Here is a 25469-nt window from a genome sequence, read left to right on the forward strand (position 1 = left end):
GCTGCTCCACAGGGGGCCGAGGGAGCAGGCCCAACCCAGGGCAGGAACCACATCAGCTTACAGGTGAAGCAAGAGTTGGGGGACCAGATACCCCTCCTGTGGGCCACAACCAAGCCCAGAAATCCCAAATATCCCACACATGGGCGTGCACACATAAGCATATGACCAGCCCACGGGAACCCCAGGAAGGAAAATGCTGGGCCCATACCCAGCCCCTTCTAGGCTCAAGGACCAGAGGTCAGCCATGGCTCTGAGGTAGCAGGATGCCTGACTGTGTGCCTAGGTCTGTGCTACCACCAAGAGCTCAGATGCTCAGGAGGCACGGAGCAGGGGAAGACAAGAGAGGACGCAAATCAAAGCCCTAAAGCCAGAGCCTCACCTCTCCCATGGTGTGTGTGTGTGTGTGTGTGTATCTGTCTGTGTCTGTCTCTGTGTGTGTGTCTGTGTGTGTGTCTGTGTGTGTGTGTGTGTGTGTCTGTCTGTGTGTGTCTGTGTGTTTGTCTGTCTGTGTGTGTGTGTGTGTGTGTGTGTGTGTGTGTGTGTGTGTGCACGTGTCAGATTTTCAGTCTGTCTCAGGGAAGCACAGCTCGCTCCAAAGGTGCCGGAGTGGAGCTGCTTCCGCTGAAGGCGCACCTGGGCCGCTGCGCCCACAGGCCTGCCACAGGCTCCGTGGGTCTAACAGCGGCCCTATAGGCTCTTTATTGCCTCTGTAGGGCTCAGTGACCAGTGGGTAACAGGGCACCCGGCCGCCACTGCACAAGCTCAGGGCAAGACAAAAGATGACAGAGGCACCTGTTGGGTGGACATAGGTAAACACAGGGGAGCGGAGGGGCAAAGCAAGGGGTCAAGGGGTGGTGCCTGCACCTGTGCAGAGCCCTGGAAGCTTCAGACATGGGCTCTGCAGGAAGCCCAGCCGCTGGGGATCCTCAAAGGGAGTCTGCACACACCAAGCACCTGCCTTCCCCTCCTGTCCTGTCCTCTGGCTCCCCGGAGCTACAGGGCTGGAGGTCCCGAGGCTGCCCCTCCTCACACACCCCATGGCAGGCAGGCTGTGCTTGGAGGATGAGGACCAAGGGGCGGGGCTCCCTCATCAACCTCAGGACCCAGATTAGATGGCTGTTTTCTTCCCAGTCCTTGGCTCAAACAGAAGACAATCTGAGGACTTTGACAGAGACCCCGAAGACACTCTGGAACCTCTCCCAAGTACCCACCTGGCAGAGGGCACTAGAGGCAGGTCCAGGTTTGCTGTTGACATCACGGAGCTGTGTGATGCCAAGTGTAGCCTGTTTAGAAGGCAAACTCCCCAGAGCAGAATGTGGAGTCCTTTGCCATGTGCCGGGGCTGCACATGGAGCTATGGAAGGGTCCAGCCCCTAGGCAGGCAGTTCCTGCCCTCAGCCCGGGAAGGCAGAACAGGCCCCCACCCAGGGCTCTGGGGCCCCTGGCCAGGCTGGCCCCACACTGGAAACAGGACAGACACACCCTGGAAACAGGCTGGAAGTTTGGAATGCCGGAGATCCAAAACCTTGTGATGGAGGGCATCCTAGACAGCCTCAGGGAGAGAGCTCTCTACGGGACACCGGACAGGACTTTCCCTAAGGCGTGCGAGCACCCCAGGAGCTGTCACACAGCAGCCACCAGTGGGAGCCAGAGCGACGGTGGGAGGGTGGCATTGGGGGTGGGAGGCTTGCGGTGCCCAAGGACGTGAAGGAATTTGAAGCTGGTGTTACTGGCCAGAGTAAGAGACCAGACAGGTGGGCATGCTAAACCTGAGGAGGCATCGGTCCTTTAAAATAAGTCACTCAGAGATGATCTTGTCCCCGGGCACGTGCTGCTAACTCCCTCGCCAGTCCCAGGCCGGACGCGACAGACGGGTGGATGGCCCAGCTCCACCCTGGCCACTAACCAAGCCCAGTGTTGCCAAGAGCTTTTGCATGCATTTTAAGATATTAACAGTTGCTCTGCTCATTCATAAATACACAATTTTATTTGCTATTTTTAAGGGAAACTTAGGCATTAAACTATCAGCTGATAAAATACGATACCTAAAAAAGTATAAAAGTATAAATATCCCCGTAGAATAAATTTTAGTGAATTAAGTCTTATTATCTTTAAATTAAAAAAAAAAATCCTATCTATAATGTCAAGGTCACAAATGAAACAACAACAAGCGGCCAGCAGTGCCCACAGGTACACCCTGAGGCCCACAAAGGCCGCCCTCCCCCCAAGGCCCCATGAGGAGAATGGGTCATGGGGCTAAATGCGCCCTATAGAAAGGTTGCTATAAATGGTTGAAGCCAAACGTTTTAACAACATACAACAGACCTTACAAAAACGAGTAGGTAAGTCCTAGGTGCTGGAGAACTTGGTTAATCAGGTTATTTATTGGCAAAGGAGAAGAGGGCACAGGTGAGATGCCTCCAGAAGCATTTGAACCTAGTCGTGCCAGAGCCTCTGGCCCGACACGTCAGCAGCCCCGGTGTCAGTGTGCACAGCTCCGGGGAAGCCCTGGGTCAGGGAGCAGAGAGCTGCTTGTCCGAGCCAGGTCCCCCGGACTCTAACGGTTTCCACGACCAGCTCAGAAAGGTCTGTTCTCAAAGCATGTGGAGAGCAGGCTTTAGAGGAATCCTTGGAGTTCCAATGTCATGTAAGGTGGGCAGAGCCCATGTGTGGAGTCTCAAACATCCCAGAAAGATCGGAGAACTGCATAGTTATACAAAGAAAATGAAAGAGCTGGCAAGAAAGAGAAGTATTTGTGATGCGCTGTAAACATCCAATTTTCAACAGAACCCGGAATCTCAGCTCCGGGAGCTGGTGGACAGGCCTCCCGCCTGACCTCCATCCCAGGCGAGACAAAGGCACTGACGAGCGCCAGCCCCTCCAGGAGCCCGTGGGTGGGAGGACAAACAAAACTTCCACCTCCCTTCAGAGGACTTAACAGATCGATCCGAAATGCAGCAACACTTTTAGGCGTTTCTAAAAAGTGAAAACATTGGGAAGTCTATCCACACTGGAAATAAGAGATGCAAAGGTCTCTTGCCTAGAAAATACAAGTGAAGACGACTTGACTGTTCCAGGCCGGGTCAGGCAGGGGAACATGGCCCCGAAGGAGGCCCATCCTTGGGGTGGGGTCCAGGAAGTAGTGAACATACAGAGGCCGCCTCTGTCAAAAGCTGCCTGAGGCTGAGAAACCAATCATACGTAGGCAGGACTGACCCGAGAACCAGGGCCTGGTGCGGTGTGGGTGACCAGCGGACACAGGAGCCCGGAGCCCAGCTCTGCGCCCACTTCCTACCAGCAAGGCCAGGCTCCGTGACAGACTGTTTATGTAGCACCAAGAACGCCGTCCTCTAAATGGTCTCCGGTGATTAAAGGGGTGGGACAGGAGCATCCTTCCTCGGGCCTGTGTGGCACTTGGAAAAATTGAGCGAAGGCTCCCACAGCAACGCCCGCCTGGCCAGCACACCTCCTCCTAGTGGGGGATGCCCGGCCTCGGACAGCTGGTCACGTCTCTCACCACCCACCTCAGAGGCAAAAAAGGATTCACACCCAGATCTCTATAGAAAATTGTCAAAAGCAGGTTTCTTCTCACGGCCAAGCTTCCTCAACATGGCGGTTCATTTCATCTTGGGAAAAGTAAAACGTTTCGTCTGCTGTCAGCGCTGTGCTCCTCACATCCTGGAACCTCGTTCTTGCAAAATCTGAAAATCCAAATGCAGAGAATGAGGACGTGAGTTTTGCACAGGGAGGTGGGAACTGTGCAGCCCTGGAACCAAGGCCCTGCTTCAGGAAGTGGAGCCCACAGACCCCAATCAGCCCACAGAGGGCGCGGCTCAGGGGCCAGAGGAAGCCAGCACCACAGCTAGGGTCTGAGAAGAGGCTGGGGCTCAGCCCAGCTGACCCTCAATGGAGGGACCTGGCTTGCGTACCTCCTGGCCTACGCGAGGGGCTGGCCCCTCCAACTCTCTCGACCCTCCATCCCAACCTGACATCAGAAAGGCATGCTCCCACCTCCAGCAGGCACCTCCCCTGGCTTCCTCAGGAGGTCTGAGGAGCACAGGCATGGCTGGAGGGAGGACAGCTCCTTAGCAGGCCCCATGGACTGCCAACAGCCGCCTCTCCCTCCCACTCTTGCTTGGCATTTCAGGGCCAGAGCAGCCGTACACGCCACCCAGTCCTTCCCTCACCACTGGGTTCAATTGTGCATCCCTCCCACTTCCAAATCGGACTAAGAGCTCCAAGGCCTGGTGCCACCTGGGGACATGCCTGTGCACTGGCAAATGCCTATGGAGTTGAACCCCACACAGGTGAAGAGCTGGGACCACCCTGTGACCCTAGATAGGGCTTCAAGGCTGGCAAACACTGCTGTTTCCATACATCAAGTACGGCTGCTAAGCATCAGGTAACCAGGACAGATAGGCCCCAAGCCCCAGCCTTGCCCATCCTAGCCAAGGCCAATGCTGTAAGATGACCCTCCCTAGGATCCCATCAGCAGTGTAAGAGCGAGCCACCCAGGGGCATTCTGCACTTGAATTTCAGAGCTGAGAGATATGGCTTCGAGGACACTGTGTGCTTCTGAGCCCTGGGGCTCAGGCACAACAAAGGGATATGCCCTGGAAGGGAGCCGTTTCTGCTTGTGCCAGGCCCAGACCCAGACGAATGCTCTGGCCAGAGTGAGGGTCACTGCCTCCCAGCCATACCCTGGAGAAGCAGGCAAATTCTCAGGCTGCCATTGAGTGTCCTGCTGACCCCCAACTCACCAGCCAGAGTACTGCCCCTAGTAGGCACAGTCCCTCAGTCATCTAGGGCTCATCTGACGACTCAAGAAAAGGCACAAGTTCTGGGGAGTTGCTCCAGCTGTCTCGATACCCCTCCACCCATACTGGTCCAGAGGTCTGGCCCCTTGAGTCTGAGAGCTCTGGGGCTGCGCAGACAGCCCATGCTGCAGCCCTTGCAAGGCATACCTTCCGCTACGCTGGGGAGCAAAAGCCCAGATCAGCCCCTGCAAGTCTCTCCTGCCCCAAGGTGCTAGTCACTGCAAGGGGCTGCTACTCTTTATGTTTGCTGTTTGCAGGGAGAGCTAGGGCTGGCAAGGAACCATGAAGTACAGAGCTGCTCTCACTTTGTGGGAACCCAGCAGAGAAGACTGAGTTTACAGGACTAAGTGGTGAAAACAACGAGGCCCACACACACGATGAGGCCCATATAACCGGAATGGCCTGAGAGCAGCATGGCAATACAGGAAGGGCTGCCTTGCCAGAGCAGAAGCCCCAACAACTATCTCCCAACGAGGACAGAAGACCCCTCCTCTGAGCTCAGAGGACAGTCATAGCCCTGTCTGCCCTGGACACAGCTCTTACCTGAGCCACCTCCCTCAGGGACCAGGGCGGGCCATGCACCACGAGCAGCCTGAGGCAGATGCAGCCTGAGGCAGATGCAGCCTGAGGCAGATGCAGAGGCGAGGGCAGCTCCAGGGCTACTCTGTGATCAGTCTGCACCCACCCTCCCACAACCCAGACCTATGTGAGGGCCTACAGCAGCTCCAGCCGGCAGATGCAAGATCAATAACTGAGAAAGGGAGCTGAAAGAAGTCCCTTTGTCCCTCCCCAATGTAGGCCCAGTGCCAGAACCTGGCAGCTAACCAGTAGGTACAGCTCCTCCAAGCTCCCCTCAAGCCTAGCCAGGTTTCTGCCAGTGGTGACCATCAGGCCAAAGTCTAGGACCTGCTGTCCATATGCTGCTGAGCCAACTAAGATGTGGCCCCAAGCTGAGAAGGGCCACAAATGCAAACTCTACATCTGATTTCAGAGATTTTGAAGTGAGAAGCATAACTATCCCAGTGATTTTTTAGGTTCAAATTAAAATACATTTTGCATGTACTGAATTAAGAGTATTAGCATAGCCCTAGCCAGTTTGACTCAGTAGATAAGAACACTGGCCTACGGACTGAAGGTTCCCGGGTTCAATTCAGTTAAGGGCATGTACCTCAGCTGCAGGCTCAATCCCTGGCCCTGGATGGGGAACATGCAGGAGACACCCAATCGGTGTGTCTTTATCACCTCTCCCTCCCTCCCTCCCTCCCTCCCTCCCTCCCTCCTCTCTCTCTCTCTCTCTCTCTCTCTCTCTCTCTCTCTCTCTCCCTTCTTTCCTCTTTCCCTCCTTCCCTCCCTCTCCATTTCTCCCACTCTCTTCCACTCTCTAAAAATCAATAGAAAAATACCCAAATATCCCTAGGTGCAGATTACCAAAAACAAAACAAACAAAAAAAAAGCAGGCACCAGCATCAATTTCACATTCTTCCTAATGTGGCTGCTGAAGAGTTCAAGAGGACAGATGGAGCTCATGCTGCATGTCTTTGGGCTCTGGCAGCTGGTCTAGACCTCTGCTCAGCAAACATTTTCTTAAAGAATTTTCTTCAAGGGTCATATAAGTAAATATTTTAGGATTTATGGATCAAAGGGAAAAATGGAGGATGTTATGTAGTTACATAATCACCCCCCAAAATACAAACAAACAAAAACACCAACCACTGAAAGTGTAAAAAAAGCCCCCAGTCTAAACCTCTCATGGCCAGAGGCTCAGCCTTTCAGTGCCTCCTGCCTGTCTGAGCTCCTCTCAGGACAAAGGCTGAGGGGCCCAGCCTGCAGGGCTCAGCCTACAAGAAGGTTCCTGGTGGGAGAGGGGACCCCAGGATGATGCCTGGCTCACCCACCTTCAACCTGCCCTCTCTGGGCCTCGACTTCCTGTGAGCAAGACAAGGGAGTAGGCCAGGTGGTTCCTGCTAACAGAGAAGGAAGCGGGCTTCTGGAACCAGCTGGCCTGTGAATCTCAGGCAATGAGAAGAGGCTGGGAGGCGGCACAGAGGTGAGGACCAGATGGGGCCTGAGGAGGCAAACAGGAGGATGCACACATGCTCTCCACCAGCATCCTTAGCCCAAGGCACTTAGGAGGAGAGGCACTCCGGACTGAGGCTTCAGATCCGAGTCCATCTTCTGCAGCCTCCTTGGCCCTGAGCCCATGGCCCAGCAACAGGCTGGGAAGGCTTCTTCTCAGACCCCCCAGTGAAGGTCTCACCCAGACAGGTGTTTTACAGAGGACAGACAGACAGCTCCACTCCCAGACAGGCCAGCTCTACTGCAGATCTACACAACTGCTAACTAGTGTGGATAGCTCTCTGTCAACTACAGGCATGAGACAGACACAGCAGACAAGGGGCTGGGCCAAGGAAACTAAGGGCGGCAGAGCTCACCAGGACATTACACTTAATCTGAGTCATTCCCATCGTGACCCGTCTCCTCATCATCACTCTGGCTCGGCACACACCATGCGGCAAGGGAGAAGAAGAGAGGACACCATCAGTGCAGGGCAAAACAGGGGCAGCAGAGGGAAGCCAGCCCAGAGAGTCCTCAGAGACCATGGATGCTCAGGGCCAGGGACTCCCACTGTTCTGTACAGCAACCCACAGACCAAGCCTCCTCATGGGGATCTGGGCCCCAAACGTACACGCCCAGATCACACTATGGAGGAACACGGGGCTCAAGCATATCTTTTGCCCCATCGTCCCTGGGCCCTGGCACTCCCAAAGTAGTGAAGAACTGAACCTTGCCCTAACCGAGGTCTGCGCTTTGCACTGGACAGTCAGACAATGTGCTGGGAGGCAGGACCAACTGGCCAAGAGGGCTGGAGATTGCAATCAGGTATGTGGGTGATTAATCATCAATCAATCACGTCTATGTGACTGAGCCCAGTAAAATCTCTGGACGCAGAGGCTAAGGGAACATCCTAGTGGTCAATGCTCTGTTCAGGTGGCCACCCATCCTGACTCCATGAGCAGCACAGAGAAGCCCTGCATCTGGCTGGTTCCCTGCCTCCGACCGAGCTCTCCCCTGGTGCATCTGAATCCTCACTCTGCACTTCCTGCAATAATTGTCACCGTGAGCATCACAGCGGTGAGTTCTGTGAATACTTCTGGCAAAGCAGTGGTTTGGAAGCCCCTGAACTTGCAGCTGGTGATGGAGGTGGTAGCTCCTGTGTGGGCATTGCCCTGGCTGAGTTGCCCATCCCCCTGCTCTTTGACGAGAGAGGCTATCATGAGCTGCAGGCTCTCATTTGGGGAACAGATAAGTCCGCAGCAGTGACATTCACTACCCTCAGGAGGTGCAGCACTGCCACAACCAGGCTGCATGTGGGTGTCCCCAAAGCACCCCCCACTCCAGCCCCAATGGTCCCCATGGCTTTCCAGAGGACCCACCGCACTCCACATCCTCGGGAACTCCTGCCACTGCCCCCATTCAGAAGTCCCTGTGGCCACCACACTTCAGAGCCAGGTATTTTTAGAGAGAAATAGGGCTGCGTTTTCAATGGCAAAGAAATGTGTGGTCATTTTAGGAGCTCCCTCATACACACATTCTTCTGCAGCGGAAAAGCCACCTGAGGGAAATGAAATTGGGGGGCTGCCCTGCTGAGCTCGGCTATGAAAACTTTTCAAGTTCAGAAATGAAAGCTTCTAAGAGTCCTGCAATTGCTCAGAGAGAGATGTGCCTTCTCATGAGGCTAGCGGATCGCAGAAAGGTGGGTTCACCTTCCATCCCAGATTCTGTGGGAAGCACGCCCCCAGGACCCGGCACCGTGACTCCTCCCGCCCTGGCGTGCCTGCCAGCATCGGAGGAAAACCGCACCAACCCACGCTGTCCTGTCCTCAGCAGCAGGACAGCCCACACCTGAACACCCAGCTGCAAACACTGCAGAAGGGCAGGGTGGGGACTGCAGCACTCGGTGGGCCCTGGGTGTGGATAATCTTGCTATGATAAAAATGCTGGTGGAGGACCAGCAGTCAGTGACTCTGCTCTTAGTCGCCAAGACCACACCTCCAAGCAAGACCCTAAAAGGATCAAAGGTTGTTTCTGAGCAGATGATGGCCAGCCAGTCTGAAAAAGCCCTGGGAGCCCTGGGTTAATGTGTTCAGTTAAAATCCTTGGCCAGTTTAGCTCAGTGGATAGAGCATCATTGAAGGGTCCCGGGTTCGATTCTGATCAAGGGCATATGCCTGGATTGTGGGCTCAATCCCCAGTGGGGAGCGTGCAAGAGGCGGCCAATCCACGATTCTCATCATTGATGTTTCTCTCTCTCTCTCTCTCTTCCTTCCTCTCTGAAATCAATAAAAACATTATTGATTTTAAAAATCCTTCTGGCTCTGGACTTTTCCTAAACTCACTCAAAATGCCCTTTGGCAAACAACACCCTGAGCCTTCACCAGGGCTGCCACAGAGCCTGCCCCCATCTCCTGGGGTCTGCTAAGGCTGTTTAGGACCCGCCCCACCCCACCCCTGCCGCCCCTCCCGAGTCCCCCTCAGAGTTGGCTACCACCTGGTTCAAAGGTCTACCTGCCAGGTACAGCCAGCCCAAGCCAATGCTAGGTTCTGTCTGTCTTGGAACCCCTAACCTCAGAAACAAACCCAGAGGAGATGCCACTGGTCTCTCACCTCTGGGGAAGGCCAGCTGCTGCTCCCTGCCACAAGGCTAACTTGAAAGCAAATGGCATGGCAGTTCCACTTTGGCCCTGGCTGCACTGCCCTCCCCATGAGACAGAGAAGCCGGTACCCAGTAGGGAGTGATGTCAGTTTATATAGGCACTGGCCAGGCCAGACCAAGATAATACTCAATGGACTCTAAAATAACAGAATCTGCAGGATCCACTTCTTTTACAAACCAAACTCAACTTCCAATTCAGGATGGGTGTGGCCAGCGCAGGTGCCTCTCGGGCCCCACCCGGAAGCCTCTTGGTCCCAAATCTCCAGGAAAACAGCCCACAAATGGTGGCATCACTTAAAAGCACAGCCACACACTTCCAGGAGCAACTCTGCCTGTTAGAAGAAGGAGTAGGTGGAGAGTGGGTTGTGAAAGCCACGAAGACCTCTTGATCCACCACATCCTGCGGGGCACATATGTCTTTCATTACAGGACTCTGCCTATGACACTCCGAGACAATTACCGGATAATGAAGAAGCAGCACAGGTGAGCGAGTGCCAGGAAGCCTGCATAGCAGGGAGTACAATGAGAACAGCAAGAAACTATAAAGCTTGAAGGGAAAACCAACCCTACAAAGGGTGCCTTCTGCCCTCAGAAGCCCCTTCCATTGGCAGGAGCCGGAGTACGTAGGGCTGCTGCCTGCCCGCTGGCCCATTTCTCACCTTGGCTTTCTCGCTGGGCTCGCTGGTAGTGCCGTACGGGGAGTTGTGCAGCTCCTTGGAGACCACACAGAGGAACTCCGCCTGGTCTTCACTCCCATAGTTGTAGGAAGAGCCAATGCTGACCAGCTGCAAGGAGAGAAGACAGGTGTGATGTGGGCAGAGCCACATATGCTCCAGGCTCAAGGCCAGCCCACCCACCAGGAAGCGCCAAAGGGTGAAAACCCCTGGCAAAGAGCCAACACAAGGGGAGATTAAGGGACAGGTTTCAGCTAAGATATTTTTAATGAAATTCTGAAAAATGAAGTCCCGACATATCCATATTCGGGGTCATACACGTCTATACCCACCACACGCGTAAACCTCATGCAGGACAGGCCTTCTCTGCAGGATGGTCGACAATTTCAGGGTTCCTGAGCCCACAGAACCCGGCATCCCTCCTAATTAAGTCTACCCCTATTCTGTGGGTCTTTTGAAATAATGGGTCGCACTGTAAAGTGCAATGCTACCTGACCACAGGGAGAGGGGAGCACAGTGTGAAGGACTGCAGGATGGGGGTGTCGTGCTCAGAGGTGCTCTTGGAGCAGGCAGTAGAATTGGGGCATTTAGCACACCAGATGCTTCTTAACACAGGCCCAAAGCACATATGTGAGAACACACACACACACACACACACACACACACACGGACAAGCTCCCGTTCTGCTTGTTCTCGAGTGGTCACCAGGCCTTCCCAGGAGAAGCCGGGATGGAACCTTCCTCCCCCAGGGGCTATTAACAGAGAAGGGCTCTTAACCGAGAAGACATACATTCTGATGGCAGGAGGAAATGCTGGCAGAGGAGGGCCGTAGAGGATAGAGCTGTTTGAATCTCAAAGAGGATGCTCGGAAGCTGAGGCTTTGCATGTCTCAGTCTCAGACTGTGTGAGTCCACATTTTCGTGGGCTTCCAAGTCACTAACACAGCCATCCAGGGGCCAAGGGCCAACCTGCCCGCTCCAGCCTACCCCAGGGTTACCAAGGGCTTCTGTGCCCTTGGTAAATGTAAAATTAACCAAAGGAAAACCACTACAATTGTAGTAAGATCATCAATAGAATAATTACAGAGCTAACCAACACCTGGAAGGCCCCCGATCTCTGGCCTCCCTATGTATGACTCTGTACTCACAGGAGAGGTCAGAGACGTGAGGCAGCTCTGCGTGCGAGGACGTGGGAAGGATGAGATGGGAGTGGTGGGTGCAGTGAGGGGCGTTCAGAGAGATAACGCCCGTGTGGCCAGAGGAGGGGAAAGCACAGGAGGCCCATGGAAAAAGGGGGACACACTTCCCCTGTGTTTCTAGAAGTCTGTTCCAGGTTCACCATCGCCCCTCAGGAGATGGGCCCTGCCACCATGGGACCACAGTGGTGCCTGGCCCTGGATGCAGAATGGGCGGTGGGTGTGCGGTCACTTGTAACTGGTTCTGCATGGAAGCCATGTTCTCAAGAAGCCTGCAAGCCCCTCACTCAGAACCTTGTTTTGGCCTCGTTACTGACCACTAGCTGATCTGCTCCGTGTCCCCTGCAGCAGGTCCAGCCCCTGCTTCTGAGAGTAGAGCGTCTCCACTAATAAACATGACTCTGGTTCTGGGCTTTTACTGGCATGAATAATGCTCGCAAAGAACAAACTAGGCAAAGGGAATAAGACTTGAGGAAAAGAGAGGACCCTGCTCTTTTCAAAGGATTTAGGACCCCCGCAGAGGAGCTAAGGACAAAGTCCCTAAGCTGATCATGGGGAGGAAGCTGCCCGTGAAAAGGCACAGAGGTGCACTCTCCCTCCCAGCAGGAGTCACAGAGGTACTTAGCTCTACTTGAGGGTGACCCAGTTCACAAATCCTGAACTGATGATTGCAGCTCCCACCTCCACAGCCCTTGTCCGGGCAGCACGCCAAGAGGCAACAGAAGGGGCAGTGGGAGGCAGCTGAGTGAGTCTCTGGCGGGATTTTGATGAGGCCTGAGCATAAGAAACATATGCAGACCACAGGACCCTGCCTGGATTCCCGAGGGCAAGGGCAGGGCAGGGCAGGACAAGCTGCAAAGCCATCAGAGCAGGGACACACAGAGCAGCCCTGGTGACTGGTGCCAGGTGGAGGGAGGGACACAAATGCCTGCTGCACTGATCTTTAGTGACGGCTTATGGAGATTCCACGCACTTTACAATGCAATCCATTATTTCAAAAGACCCAAAGAATACCGGTAGGCTTAATTAGGAGGGATGCTGGGTGACCATGTAATTTCTCAACTCTCTCTGGGGAGCACCTGCCCCAGATGGCAGCTATCAACAGAGGAAAATCCAAGAGGCCAGAGGGGGCCTAGTGATCACTACGTGGGGCTGGGTCACAGGCTCACAACCAGTATTCTGGGCTGGGGGTCAAACAGGGTCACAAGCCCAAACCTCAGAGCCTCTGCCTAAAAAAGTGGAATAGCAACAATGAACTGATAGGAAAGGTGCTGGCCACTCAGAGAACACCCTGATGTGTTCTGAGGCCACAGGTCCTGAGCGCAGCGACAAGAGCAGCATAGGAAGTGCAGGGAGGGACTCGGGCAGGAGAGCGGACCCAGCACTCAGCACATCAGTCCCAGCCGGTGGAAGAGCACAGCTGAGGAGAGCGGAGGGGCACAGCCAGGCCAGCAGCAGCAGCACCTTTCCAATCAAGGGCAGGAAAGGGGCTGGGGCTGAAGAGCAGTCCCACTGGGAAGGTCATTGGTGCCACCTCCAGCACAGAGGAGCCCGAGGCACCATTGCTCAGCCGGCACAGGGACACCTGGGTGGACATGAGGTGGGACGGGGAGGTTGGGCCAGGCCAGGATGTGGCCAGAATGTCAACATTAGACACAAGACAGAAGCTCAGAGAACACTCCTCCCAAAAGAATGATCTAGAACCAGAATAACTGCATAATGAATGAGGGGGTGGGGCAGAGGCACTCTTAAGAACAACTCCACCCTACCTACCAAAACACCCTCCCCACGAGGTGCCAGTAAACCACATTTCCAGGAATCACAGGTCCCTCATCATTTGTGATCCCGGGGCCAACCCTGAGGACCCAGGTGGGGTCACTGTAATTAACAGGCTGACATCAATCAAGGCGGGGGTTGGGTGGGGGGGGGTGCATGTGCGCTTCACCTGCTCAAACTTCCAGCCATCGGACATGGTGGACACCATCTGCGTGAGCTCCTCCTCCTGACACTGAAGTACGCGGTAAACATGCTTCACTGGCACCTGCAAGAACAAGGGCCACGGGTGAGACAGCTCCACATGCCCTGCTGCTCCCGCCCCAGCCCAGCAATCTGGCGGGTTGCTGATTCTGGAGGAGACAGCACAACAGGAGACCCAGTGAGGCTGGCATTTCTTTCCACCTCTCAGGCTCAGGTCACGATGCCTTAAAGCGGCCCCAAACACACATACCGAAACAAAGCAAACAGGCTGGAAGAGCTGCCATTTCCTCCTTCCCTTTCTGCCTCCAAATATAATTCAATTTCGACATTCCAAAATAAAATGAGTCATGTTCCTCAAATGCCCAGAGCACCTGTGTCTCGATGTGAATGCATGAGGGTGTCCATCTCTTCTACAGGGGAACACACAAAGCCCCTGAACCCACCAGCTGGGAGGGACTGACAGGGAGGCTTGAAAGCAATGCAGGACCAGCCCGGACCCTGCTCCTAGCTAAGTTTTCATTCACGCACAGCAGCTCAGACGTGAACTGGCTTCCAAAAAATTGACATATCTTTTGAGCCAGACACCACCTCTCCTTCTCTGAGCTCTGTTCCAGGCATCTCTGGTGCTGGGAGGCCGAGGGGTGTGCTCTCACGGAGCTGTGGCCACCACTCACAACACGTGTGTAACCAAGGGGAAGGGGCCATAGGCGTGCCAGGCTGTTCTCTGAGGTTAAAGCAGTGACTTACATAGTGACACTCCAGGGACAGGGTCACAGCCTAAAGCTCATTTCTTTAATTTGAGAAACAGTGGGTGGCACTGGAGTACCACCTCTCCTGAGCCCTCTCCTCCGCACATCGGCCCTGTGACAAGGGGCTCCTCTACCCACTATGCCACTCTGCAGGGGAAGACTGAGGCATACAGTGTGTACTGGTCCGGGTCACACAGCTCACTAAGTGGGGCTGCTGGGTGACGGAGGAAAGACCAGGGAGGGTGAGGAGGTGGCGAGGAACGGGGAAGCCTCTGAGGGGGAGAGAGCATAGACACTGGAGTGGGCTCAAGGAATTTACCCTTCATGCCTGCCTCGGTGCCAGTAGGCACTAGAACAATTACAGAGGAAGACGGTTATCAAGATAAGACAGCCAGATCTCAAGGCCTCGTGAGGAGGAGGAAGTGGAGAGAGCTCCACATTTGCACCAGGCCTTGGAAGCTTCCAGCACATTCGTCACTGGTCTCACCTGTGATGTTTTGCTGTCTCGTTCTCTAATTTTGTCCTTTACAAGTTTTATTAGTGAGGTGATATTGTAAAATTCCGCTTCCTCCAACACTCCTAGAATAAAGAAAAGTAACTATAATTTTCACCAAATCAAAAAAGAAACCTTTCATCTGAGCCCTACTGTGGCCCCGTGGCCTGTGCGTGACCCAAAGGCTCCTCAGCCCCCACCCAACACCCAAAGGCCACGACGCAGACACGGCTGGCTCTCAGCAGGGCTCCCCAGGACCTGGCACAGAGGGCTCATGTGGAGAACCATGTGTTCACTGAACATATTCCTGCATGAATCCCTCCACGTGACCTGCTGGGTGCAGAATTCACATACAGCTGGTTCACACACAGGTCCGCGAGTGTGGACTGGGAGCTCCACGCTGGGCACATGGGATGGAACACAGGCATCTTTCCCCCACAGCCTGCATCTGTCTCTCTGGGCTGGCTCACTCTCCTCCCCCATGAGGGGCGCAGGCCTGGCCATTTGGCCTTGTGCAGGTCTCAGTCATTCAGCACGTCAGTTTCCCTAGTCAAGTGTTAGGCTGTGGCTGGTTGAGGGAGTAGCTCCTCATTCTAGGATTGTTCCAATTTAGGAACTCCTTTCCCCCCCAAAGATGGCCATTTGAAATGTACCTTATTTAGGGACTTGAAATCTCTAAGAATTCTAATAAACAAATTAGAGAGGCTCTGCTTAAGGGATTCCTCATGGGTATTCCAGAAGGTTCAGAGTGAGCCTGGTCATCCTGGCTAGACCTCACTCTGCACGGTAGCTCCCACTGGCAACACCAGGAGCTCAGAGCCGTGGCTCCAGCTGCCGGACCCACTCAGGCGGCCTCCTAACAAGGTCCCCAGGTGAGGCGACAGAGGGTGAAGGTTGGGACAGGCAGTAGCCACCCAAAGAGAGGTAAAATCTAGTTTGTTTCTTCTCAGGATGACTTAGGCAACGGTCAACTCCTCCCTTCAGATCCATGGGTGGGGACTGAAGGGCATTACAAATGAGCATCTTCCGCTTTAGGACAAGTGCTTGGGCCTAAAGGGCACATTTTTCTTCCAGCGGGGCATTGCATGCACTGTACTCGGAGGGCAACACCAGGAAATGGTGCTCACGTGGGTGCTGCTCCTGAAAACACTGTGTCTAAGGCCAGTAGGAAAGCAGGTGAGTGAGGCAAACTGGCAAGGCTTGGTCACATCAAATACCCCTTCCTAAGCAAACTGCATTGGGAAGAGGCTGTGAAATTTAGCTTCAGATTGTACAGCTGCCCACACACAACATAAAGGGAGGGTACCCCAAACCATACAAGAGTGTGAGCAAGAAAAAAGGTTCCAGATAAGACATGGAGTAAGATGTGATGAGAGCTGAGGGAGGACAAAGTTCAGTACTGACAGTCAATCCAGGCCACAAGCAGAGCAGAGATGCCAGAGCCCACTCTGTGTCACAGTACCCTGAATCTCTCCTGCCCTCCCTGGTGCGGGGAGCCAAGCCCAGACCAGAGCATGCAAACACCAGCCTTAGACCTGGTGCCCACAGGGTTGCATCTGGCATCCCTGCTCCTTGTTACCGAGTCGGAATGTAGTATGGCATTTGGACATGCAGACAGAACAAGGTGATAATATAGTGGTGCCCTGAAAGGAGAGCAGACCTGGGGTGACTGAGACAGAGGGACACCGGAGAGACTGGCATGGTGGGCACATTCCTAACATTCCACCCTCAGATTGTTAAGCCAAAGCATCTCTGAGAATGGGTGGTTTCCCAGGGAAGGAGTCCCCAACCTCACGCATCACTAACTAGACACTTAGAAGAGGGAGCCCACAGATTTACCCACAGTCAGGGGGACCCTTGCAGCCAGGAAGTGGGGTTGCAGGAGCCTGGACCAAAGTCCCCAGGCCCTTCTGCTACAACAGTCCTGATAGGCCAGCCTGGCTCTAATGAGCCTTCACTTCTTGGAGGAGAAAAGGCAGGCTAAACAGCCCTCTCACCCCTCTGAGACCAGCACCTGCTGCCTCATGGGACACATTTGTGAGAAAGCAGGGGGGCAAGTGAGGGGACCTGGGTACCCTGGACTTCTGCAGGGGGCAAGGGCACTCAAGATGCCAGCCAGGGGCACAGAGCCTGTTCAGGCCCAGAGGGGTCCAGTTGTCATCTTTACCAGATCCCAGTCTCAACTCACCTTCCTCTGCAAGGTCTTTGTTAATGACCAGCTTTCCATGTCTCAGGTAATTCAACACAGGCCCAAAATAGGTGGGATCTCTGTCGATTAAATAGGCACCTGTTTCATCCTGCAAAGAACAAAGCAACGTGAATCCTGGACAAGATAGTAGTGGCCCCACAGCTAACCCACAACCAGATCAACGTTCATGGCACTTCAGTGAAACCCCAAGCAGTGTTGTATGCCTCCTGCCGTCTGCAGCCTCCAACTCCTATCTGTCACCATGTCAAGTCTAAGCCAAGTTAAAATTGTTTTGTAATTAGGTAACCTTCCTTTAGCTACTGTGAGGCAAGGCAATTATGTATTGAGCCTCTTTCCTAACAGGATCAAAGATTTCTAAAGAAAAGCTGATCGCCAGAACCATTTTGGCTCAATGGATAGAGCGCCGGCCGGCGGACCTCAAGGTCCCAGATTCAGTTATGATCAAGGGCACATCCACTGGTTGCAGGCTCCTCCCTGGCCCAGGCCTTGGTTGGGGCTCCTGCAGGAGGCAACCAATCAATGTGTTTCTCTCACATCAATGTTTTTCTCTCTCTTTCATTCTCTCTAAAATTCAATGGAAAAATATCCTCGGACGTGAGGATTAACAAAGGAAGAAAAAAAGCTGATCCTTTTTCATTTTAGAAACCATCCCACAAGAGTGACTACAGACTGTCCTTAGTGGAAAGCTCTAAAGGCAGGGCTGGCACTGGTGGGTCCACTTCTGAAGGACACCAAGACATGGGCCTCCGCAGCCAGTGCTTGCCCTTCTCATTTTGGGGTTACTCTTTGAGCGAGGGTGCAGGACTGAGTGTCAGGGCGATGGCCTGGGTCAGAGGCACAAGAAACAGAACCTCATTTTCCAGAGGTTCAGTGACTGCTGGTCACCAAGGAAGCTTCGCCCATTGGGTAGTGGTCCCAGAGTCCAAGCTGTCTATAAAACAGACCATCAGGAGGACAGAAGATGGCAGCATAGGTAAACGCCTGTACTCACCACCTCCCACACCACATCAAAATTACAACTAAAATACAGAACAATCATCACCCAGAACAGCAGGAAAGCTGGCTGAATGGAAGTCCTACAGCTAGAGAAGAAAGCACACTGAGACTGGTAGAAGATGCGAACCGGCTGGTCCGGCACCCACGTGTGCTGCTTTTTTAATCAGGGAGGGAGATCGTCTCTGCGGAGGCCTCCCAGAAGAGCAAGGGGTCCCAGCCCTACACCAGACCCCCAGCCCAGAGTCCCAGAGCTGGGAAAAGAAGTATGAACTACAGGCTGTAAAAACCAGTACAGATTGGGGCTCAGTGACACAGAGGCTGCTGGAGACCCAGCTATTCCTCTTAAGAGCTGGAACCAGGAACTGAACTAACTAGGTGTACCGGTTAAGAATGCAGATTGTTTTTCAATAGATGAGTTATTATATATATATATATATATATATATATATATGTATATATATATATATATATATATATATATATATTGATATATATGCAATTTGATTTGCATGTTATTTTGTTGTATTGACAGCAAGCTTCAAAATTTCATATATCAAATTTGCTGAAGGTGTTAACATCATAGATATTTTTACACCTAAACATTTCGAATTTTATGCCCCAAAAAAAGCATTTGCAGGAAGTTTTAATTCATTATTTTATTTTGAAGAAAAATGCTACTGAAAGTTATCGTATACTTCAGGAAGCTTATGGTGAACATGCTCCATCTCAAGATACTTGTGAACACTGCTTTAAACACTTTAAAAGTGATGATTTCCATGTGAAAAACAAAGAACGTCTGGAGTTCAAACGAAAAGAAATTGAAGACCAACAATTACAAGCATTATTGGATGAAGATGTATGTCAAAACTCAAAAACAACTTGCAGAAAGATTAAACGTTGCTCAGCAAACAATTTCCCATCGTTTACAATGGAGAAGATTTTAAAGGAAGGAAAATAGGTGCCACATCAACTGAACGAAAGACAAATGGAAAACCAAAAAGTCATTAGTAAAATGTTGTTTCAATGACACGAAAATCTTTTTTGCACTGAATTGTGACTGGCAATGAAAAGTGGATTTATTTTGCCAAGACCGGTTTGGCTCAGTGGATAGAGCGTCGGCTTGGGGACTGAAAGGTCCTGGGTTCGATTCCAGGCAAGGGTATGTACCTTGGTTGCGGGCATATCCCCAGTAGGGGGTGTGCAAGAGGAAGCTGATCGATGTCTATCTTTCATCGATGTTTCTAACTCTCTATCTCTCTCCCTTTCTCTCGGTACAAAATCAATAAAATATATTTTAAAAAAAAAAGAAAAAAGAAAAAAAAAAAGAAAAGTGGATTTTGAGAATCCCAAACGCACAAAATCATGGGTTGATCCAGGTCAACCATCAACATCGACTACAAGGTCAAATCACCTTGGAAAGAAGACCATGTTCTGTGCTTAGTGGGATCAGGAAGGTAGTGATGTATTGAGCTTCTAAATCCAGGTGAAACAGTTAATAATGGTTGCTACTGGCAACAAATAATCAATTTGAACCATGCTTTGACCATGAAACGACCAGAATGGGCCAGAAGACACGGCAAAGTAATTTTACTTCATGATGATGCATGCACCATCACACACTTCAAAATCGCCTCATGCAATTTACAACCCCTCAAGTTGTGTGTAACGGCTTTTGCATATGAATGGCCTGTCCTTGCTCAGGCTAAAATCACTCAAAACAAGCTGCAGCTGAATTAGAGAGCCCTAAATCATCATGATAAAAGGCTAGTATGCAAAGAGTCATCACACCACGACAGTGTAACAACCAATCAGCAGGGACCTGAGGCTGTGTGGCGCTGGGCCGGGTGACCTGAGGGCATCTGGTCGGGCTTAATGGGGAACCTGAGGCCACACTCCCCACCGGGCAGGGCTAGACAGGGGACCTGAGGCCGCGCATTCCCTGCCTGGTGGGGCTTGACAGGGGTGGGGCCGACCGGGTCTGGGTCCCACCCAAAGAAGTGGAGCCAGCCAGGTCTCAGTCTGGTGTGATTACAAGGCACATGAAGATGGACAGGGACTTGTCTCTGGGTCCCATGGTGTGGCCCAGACTCTGACAGGAGGGAGATTTTCATATGCATTTTACTAATTTTCTTTATTCTGACACTTCTGTTATAGAGAAAGGGCAAATACCAATATTAAAATATTTCCTCCAATTAATTTCCTTTTAATGTGCACAAATTTCGTGCACTGAGCCACTAGTATATCAATAGATGGCCTAAGACCCAACACCAGCACCAGCCTACCTTGCTTCACAGCTGGGCCTCATCTGGGTACTTCCAAACCCAATACAAAGAGGAGGAATCTGCAGATCTCTCTAAAGCTCCTGCTGGATGGCCCCAGGCAGTGGCTGACTTTGCACCTCCCTGGAGCCAGTGCACCCAGTGGTCAGTATCAGATTACACTAGATTACAACTCTACACACCAATAAACAACATACTCAAGGGGCAAACTCAGTGAACACCAAAGCCCCACTGAAGTCAGTCTTGCACAGCAGTTCTCACACTGTAGTCGTAAAGCTGGTCCTCACAGCCAGTTAGCCTGGAGGTCAAGTCCTCCCAGTGACACCAACAGCAATCAAGTCTCAACTACAACAAGACTGTGCCCACAAAGGGGTACACTTAGAGCTCCCAGCTCAGGTGACTGAGGAGGCTGAGCCACTGGACCCCATAAAACACCTACTACACAAGGCCTACTCTACCAACTCAATGAGACATAGCAGCTCTACCCAATACTATTACATAGAAACAAACACAGAAAGCAGCCAAAATGCGGAGACAAAGAAACATGTCACAAATGAAAGAAAGAAAACTACTGAATACAGAGTTCAAAACCACAGTTAAAAGGTTACTCAAGAATCTTATAGAAACCTCTAAAAAAAAAAAAAATGGAAAAGCACACACTGACTGAAATAAATAATATACAAAGACTCAACAGTTGAAAATTCTGAGAATAAAATCAACGATTTGAAATTTTATCCCCCATGGATGAAAAGAGCTGAACCATGACATTTGCACTCACCAAGCTCAGAAGTTATTCATTAGCTCACTGCCACCTCACAGACAGGTTATGTAGGAAAGATCAGAGGGGACAGGGCTCATCTCCGCCCTCAGGACACCCCAAGGAGCCTCCCTTGTCACAAGGTGCTTAGGACTCAGGGCCAGCCTCAGTATGGTCAGATCCTGGACTCAAGGCCACACAAGCCACAACCAAGGCATTGCAATTGGAGGGGGACATGGCAGAAGGACTTTTGGGTTGTGTTTTATTTTTTAGAGAGAAGATTGGGGGGGGGGGGGGAGGTAAAGGAAGAGGGAGAGAGAGAAAGAGAAGTTGATTGGTTCACACCCTGACCAAGGATCAAATCTGTAACCTGAGTATATGCCCCGACTGGGAATCAAACCCACAACCTTTCAGTTTATGCGAAAATGCTCCAACCGAGTCACACTGGCCACAGTGAAAAGGATGTTTATTAAATGCCAGCAGTAGGTGGAGCAGCATAAGACACAAAGGTAACCCAAGCTTAAAAAGCTTGGAGGGAGCCCTGACTGGTTTGGCTCAGTGGTTCAGGGTGTTAGCCCTCAGAAGGAAGGGCCCAGGTTCAATTCCCAGTCAAGAGCATGTACCTAGGGTTGCAGGCCCAATCCCAGCCCAAGTCAGAGTGTGTGCAGCAGGCAATCTATATATGTGTCTCTCATACTGATGTTTCTCTCTCTCTCTCTCTCTCTCTCTCTCTCTCTCTCTCTCTCTTCTCTCTTCTCTCTTCTCTCTCCTCTCTTCTCTCTTCTCTCTCTCTCTCTCTCTCTCTCTCTCTCTCTCTCTCTCTTCTCTCTTCTCTCTCTCTCTCTCTCTCCCCTCTTCCCTCTTCCCTCCTACTCTCAGTAGAAATCAATGGAAAAAATAGCCTCAGATGAGAATTAACAACAAAATACTGGAGGAAAGGCGGGAGAGAAAAGAAGGGGCTGGGAGTCAGTGGAAGTGCAGCAGCCCATGCACAGACAGACCTGGATGGGGAGCCTAGACTGGGCATGGGTGAGCTGGCACTGAGGATGGACTTTGAAATGTGAGGCTTATCCAGAAAAGGGCAGGAACGGGAGGGACAACATGTCCCTCAGCAGCTCCAAGTCAGTTAAAGCAGTGCCCTGTGTAGCCAACTTTAAAAATCCTGACCAGTGAGGCTCAGTTGGTTAGGACAGTGGTCGGCAAACTCATTAGTCAACAGAGCCAAATATCAACAGTACAACGATTGAAATTTCTTTTGAGAGCCATATTTTTTTAAACTTAAAGTTCTTCTTATGCCACTTCTTCAAAATAGACTCACCCAAGCCATGGTATTTTGTGGAAGAGCCACACTCAAGGGGCCAAAGAGCTACATGTGGCTTGTGAGCCACAGTTTGCCCAACACGGGGTTAGGACATTGACTTGTGTACTGAAGGGTGGTGGATTGATCCCTGATCGGGGCATATACCCAGGTTTTGGGTTTGATCCCTGGTCAGGGTGAGTATAGGCGACCACCAATTGATGTGTCTTTCACATCAATGTTTCTTTCTCTCCCTCTTCCTTCCTCTCTCTAAAATCAGTAAAAACAAAAACAAACCCTACAGATCCTGAGTTTTTTAAAGGATTAAAAAAAAAAATTCATGTGAATTTTACAACTGAATTCTTGTTCTATTTTGTTGTTTATCTTCACCAAAGGATACTTTTTCCATTGATTTTCAGAAAAAATGGAAGGGAAGGAGAGAGGGAAGGAAGTAGGGGGAGAAGAAAAGAGAAAGAAAGGAGAGACATTGATGTGAGAGACACATCAATTGGGCACCTTCTACACTCACCCCAAACTGGGCCAGGGATCAAACCTGCAACCCAGGTCCATGCCCTTGACCAAGAATCGAATCCACAACCCTGCAGTGTGTGGGCCGATGTTTAACCACTGAGAAACAGTGCAAAAATAGAGCGATTTGTTCTATTTTTTAAAATACATTTTTACTGATTTCAGAGAGGAAGGGAAAAGGAGAGAGAAACATCAATGATGAGAATCATTGATTGGCTGCCTCCTGCACACTCCCCATACTGGGACTAAGCCTACAACCCAGGCACATGCCCTGACTAGAAATCAAACCATGACCTCCTGGTCCATAGGTCAATACTCAACCAGAACGCCAGCTGGACTGTTTCAGAGCCATCCTGACACACAGGATCAAACACACTAATTTACAAAGCTCGGGCAAAGAGCGTTCCTAGAGAGAGAGGTGCGCATGGGCCAGGCATTCAGACACACAACAAACCCTGGTTACCCCGAACTGGGCACTCGTCCACTCTCCCAGAACACACGCCAGCTCCTGGCATCCAGAACCTGCCAGTCACTCCAGATACGCCTGCTGCTGGGCTGGCCTCCACAAGGTCACGGACAACCAGAGTGGGCTTCAGAAGGAACCCTCATCCAGGCCCTGACGGGTACTCAGTGGGTTAGAGCCTCCTCCTAATATGCCGAGGTTGCAGCTGTGATCCCGTCAGGACACATGTAAGAATCAATGAATGAACGAACAAGTGGGACAAATTGATGTGGTTTTTCCCCTCTCTCTGTGCCTTCCTCTCTATCTCCAAAAATTAATTTAAAAAATCATCAAAGGGGCCCTCATCATACTGTGTCTCTCCCACATGGTGTGACTCTGAGCTTCAGGTTTGCTCAGGCATCACCAGGCTCTGAAGGTAGGACACTCAGCCCAGTGGCTCCTTCACATTGGTCCTGTTACTGGATAACCCCCTGAATTACAGGGGAGAGCTCTCCCCTCCTAGGCTCTTATCAGTCTCCTGAGAAGAATTCAAACAGGTGAAAGGAAGCAGTATTGAAGCAAAGCAAGCGAATTTATTAAGGAAGTAAAGCAAGCAAATTTATTGAAAATGCACTCGGCATAAAGCACAAGTGGACAGCTCAACTATCACCTGGCAGGGGTTCAAGGGGTTTTATACCCTTCCCCCTAGAGGTTTCAAAGTTCCCCTGCCAGTTATCTTGGGTAGCAGACTAAGTTTCAAAGTCCCCCTCTACACATTGTGGCTTATCTCAGAATGTTCATACATACATCTGGTCATCTGGTTTGGCAAGTCCTATAGCGGCTGACTTGTTTAGTGGGTGAGATAAAACTCCCCTTTTCTCCCCTTCCCCAAGATGGCTGACTTCTCTGTTCAGTAGGTGAGGTAAAACTCCCCTTTATTGCTGAAACCGCTGTGGCTCAGTGGATAGAAAGAACCCAGGTTCGATTCCGGTCAGGGGCATGTCCTTTGGTTGCGGGCACATCCCCAGTGGGGGTTGTGCAGGAGGCAGTTTCTCTCTCATCTGTTTCTAACTCTCTCTCTCCCTTCCTCTCTGTAAAAAAATCAATAACATATATTTAAATTTAAAAAAAACACTCCCTTTCTTTCCTCCTTTCCTGGTCCAGCAACTATCTTTTCTATTTAACAGTCCCAGCAACGTGGCGTTAGCACACCCCCCAAGAAGGAAAGCCACAGAGCCCATGACCCAGACCTGCCTCGAGGCCCACCCACTGGGGCCCGGAACTTCGGGTTCACCGGGGAAACCCTGAGATGTTGGAAAGCAAGCGGCCTTCGGTGACAGACTACACCATCCTCCACCAGGGACAAGCCAGCCTGTCCGGCTTTGCCACTGATGCACGCACGTATGGAAATTTGAAAGCAGTCTCCCCTGTGGAGTCATGTCAGTACTTTCCGGTTTAATTTCATCTTGTGGACTCATTTTGGTTTGATGAGCTTCATTAAGAAACAGGTCCGGAAAAAATGTTAAAAACAAAGAGAAAAAAGAAAAGAAAGGAACAGCTCCGAGATGGCAGGGTTAGGACAGAATAGACAGCAGCATATGAGAACTGTGCTCTCACCACTGAGCTTACCAGACGGGAGATTTCAAACTCTACAAGACGTGCCAGGGGCCCTCCACCAAGACCCTGAAACTCCACGGGGCCTCATCTCCAGCTGCAGTCCACATGACAACAGACTAGACTCTCACTTAGAAGCACATGAGCATGACTCTGTGCCTGTCTCTGAGCACCTGAGCGTGAGCAGCGTGCTCGAGTCCAGGAGCTTTGGCAAGGGTGGGCCGTGAACAGGCACCCTCGGACATCACTGCTGGACTAGCTGACCAGGTGTATGCCAAGCGCCAGCCCCTCACAACCTCATGTGCTTGTATTGCTAATGCGGAAATAAAGAAAAGTACAGAACACAAAAATAGAAAATATCACAAATTCAGAAGTCTTAGGTTCATGTTTGCATAGCACAGACAGGGCCATCTCAGTGATATCTAGAGGGCAGCTATCAGCACGCCACATTGACATCAGGTCATCATTCCACAAGTCTGCACCAGCCCTGTAACAGTAACCTGATGATGTACTCTTGGGTACTCACACTTATACAGCAAGGAACTGGACCAAGACTAAGACTCCTGGATCTCGCCCCTTCCTCTCTCTTTCCGTCCTTTCTTCAAGTTACGCAACAAGCTTGTGCTACATTTCTAGAGTAGCCAGGCTGGGTTTCTTTCTTTTTCTTTTCTTTTATTTATTTTTTTTATTTTTTTTAAAGAGCCAAAATTAACACTGGATTCTCTTGAA

General features: G+C 51.5%; 1 protein-coding gene across 2 annotated transcripts in view; it reads right to left on the reverse strand.

The window, feature by feature from the left end:
• Window positions 1–1967: 1967 nt before the first annotated feature.
• Window positions 1968–25469, reverse strand: part of KCTD5 (potassium channel tetramerization domain containing 5) — a 29934-nt gene continuing 6432 nt past the window's right edge. Inside the window, exons 2-7 of one of the 2 annotated variants that reach the window (XM_036409917.2) lie at window positions 16807–16915; window positions 14613–14704; window positions 13345–13440; window positions 10190–10315; window positions 7249–7306; window positions 1968–3700 (exon numbers count right to left, since the gene is read on the reverse strand). In XM_036409917.2, the coding sequence (XP_036265810.1) occupies window positions 7262–7306; window positions 10190–10315; window positions 13345–13440; window positions 14613–14704; window positions 16807–16915 (468 nt within the window). In that variant the 3' untranslated portion in view covers window positions 1968–3700; window positions 7249–7261. The remainder of the gene's footprint in view (window positions 3701–7248; window positions 7307–10189; window positions 10316–13344; window positions 13441–14612; window positions 14705–16806; window positions 16916–25469) is intronic. The other variant, XM_036409918.2, reaches the window with a different exon arrangement.

The sequence above is a fragment of the Pipistrellus kuhlii genome, unplaced genomic scaffold (genome assembly GCF_014108245.1).
Source record: "Pipistrellus kuhlii isolate mPipKuh1 unplaced genomic scaffold, mPipKuh1.p scaffold_m20_p_4, whole genome shotgun sequence".
NCBI classification, from domain to species: domain Eukaryota; kingdom Metazoa; phylum Chordata; class Mammalia; order Chiroptera; family Vespertilionidae; genus Pipistrellus; species Pipistrellus kuhlii.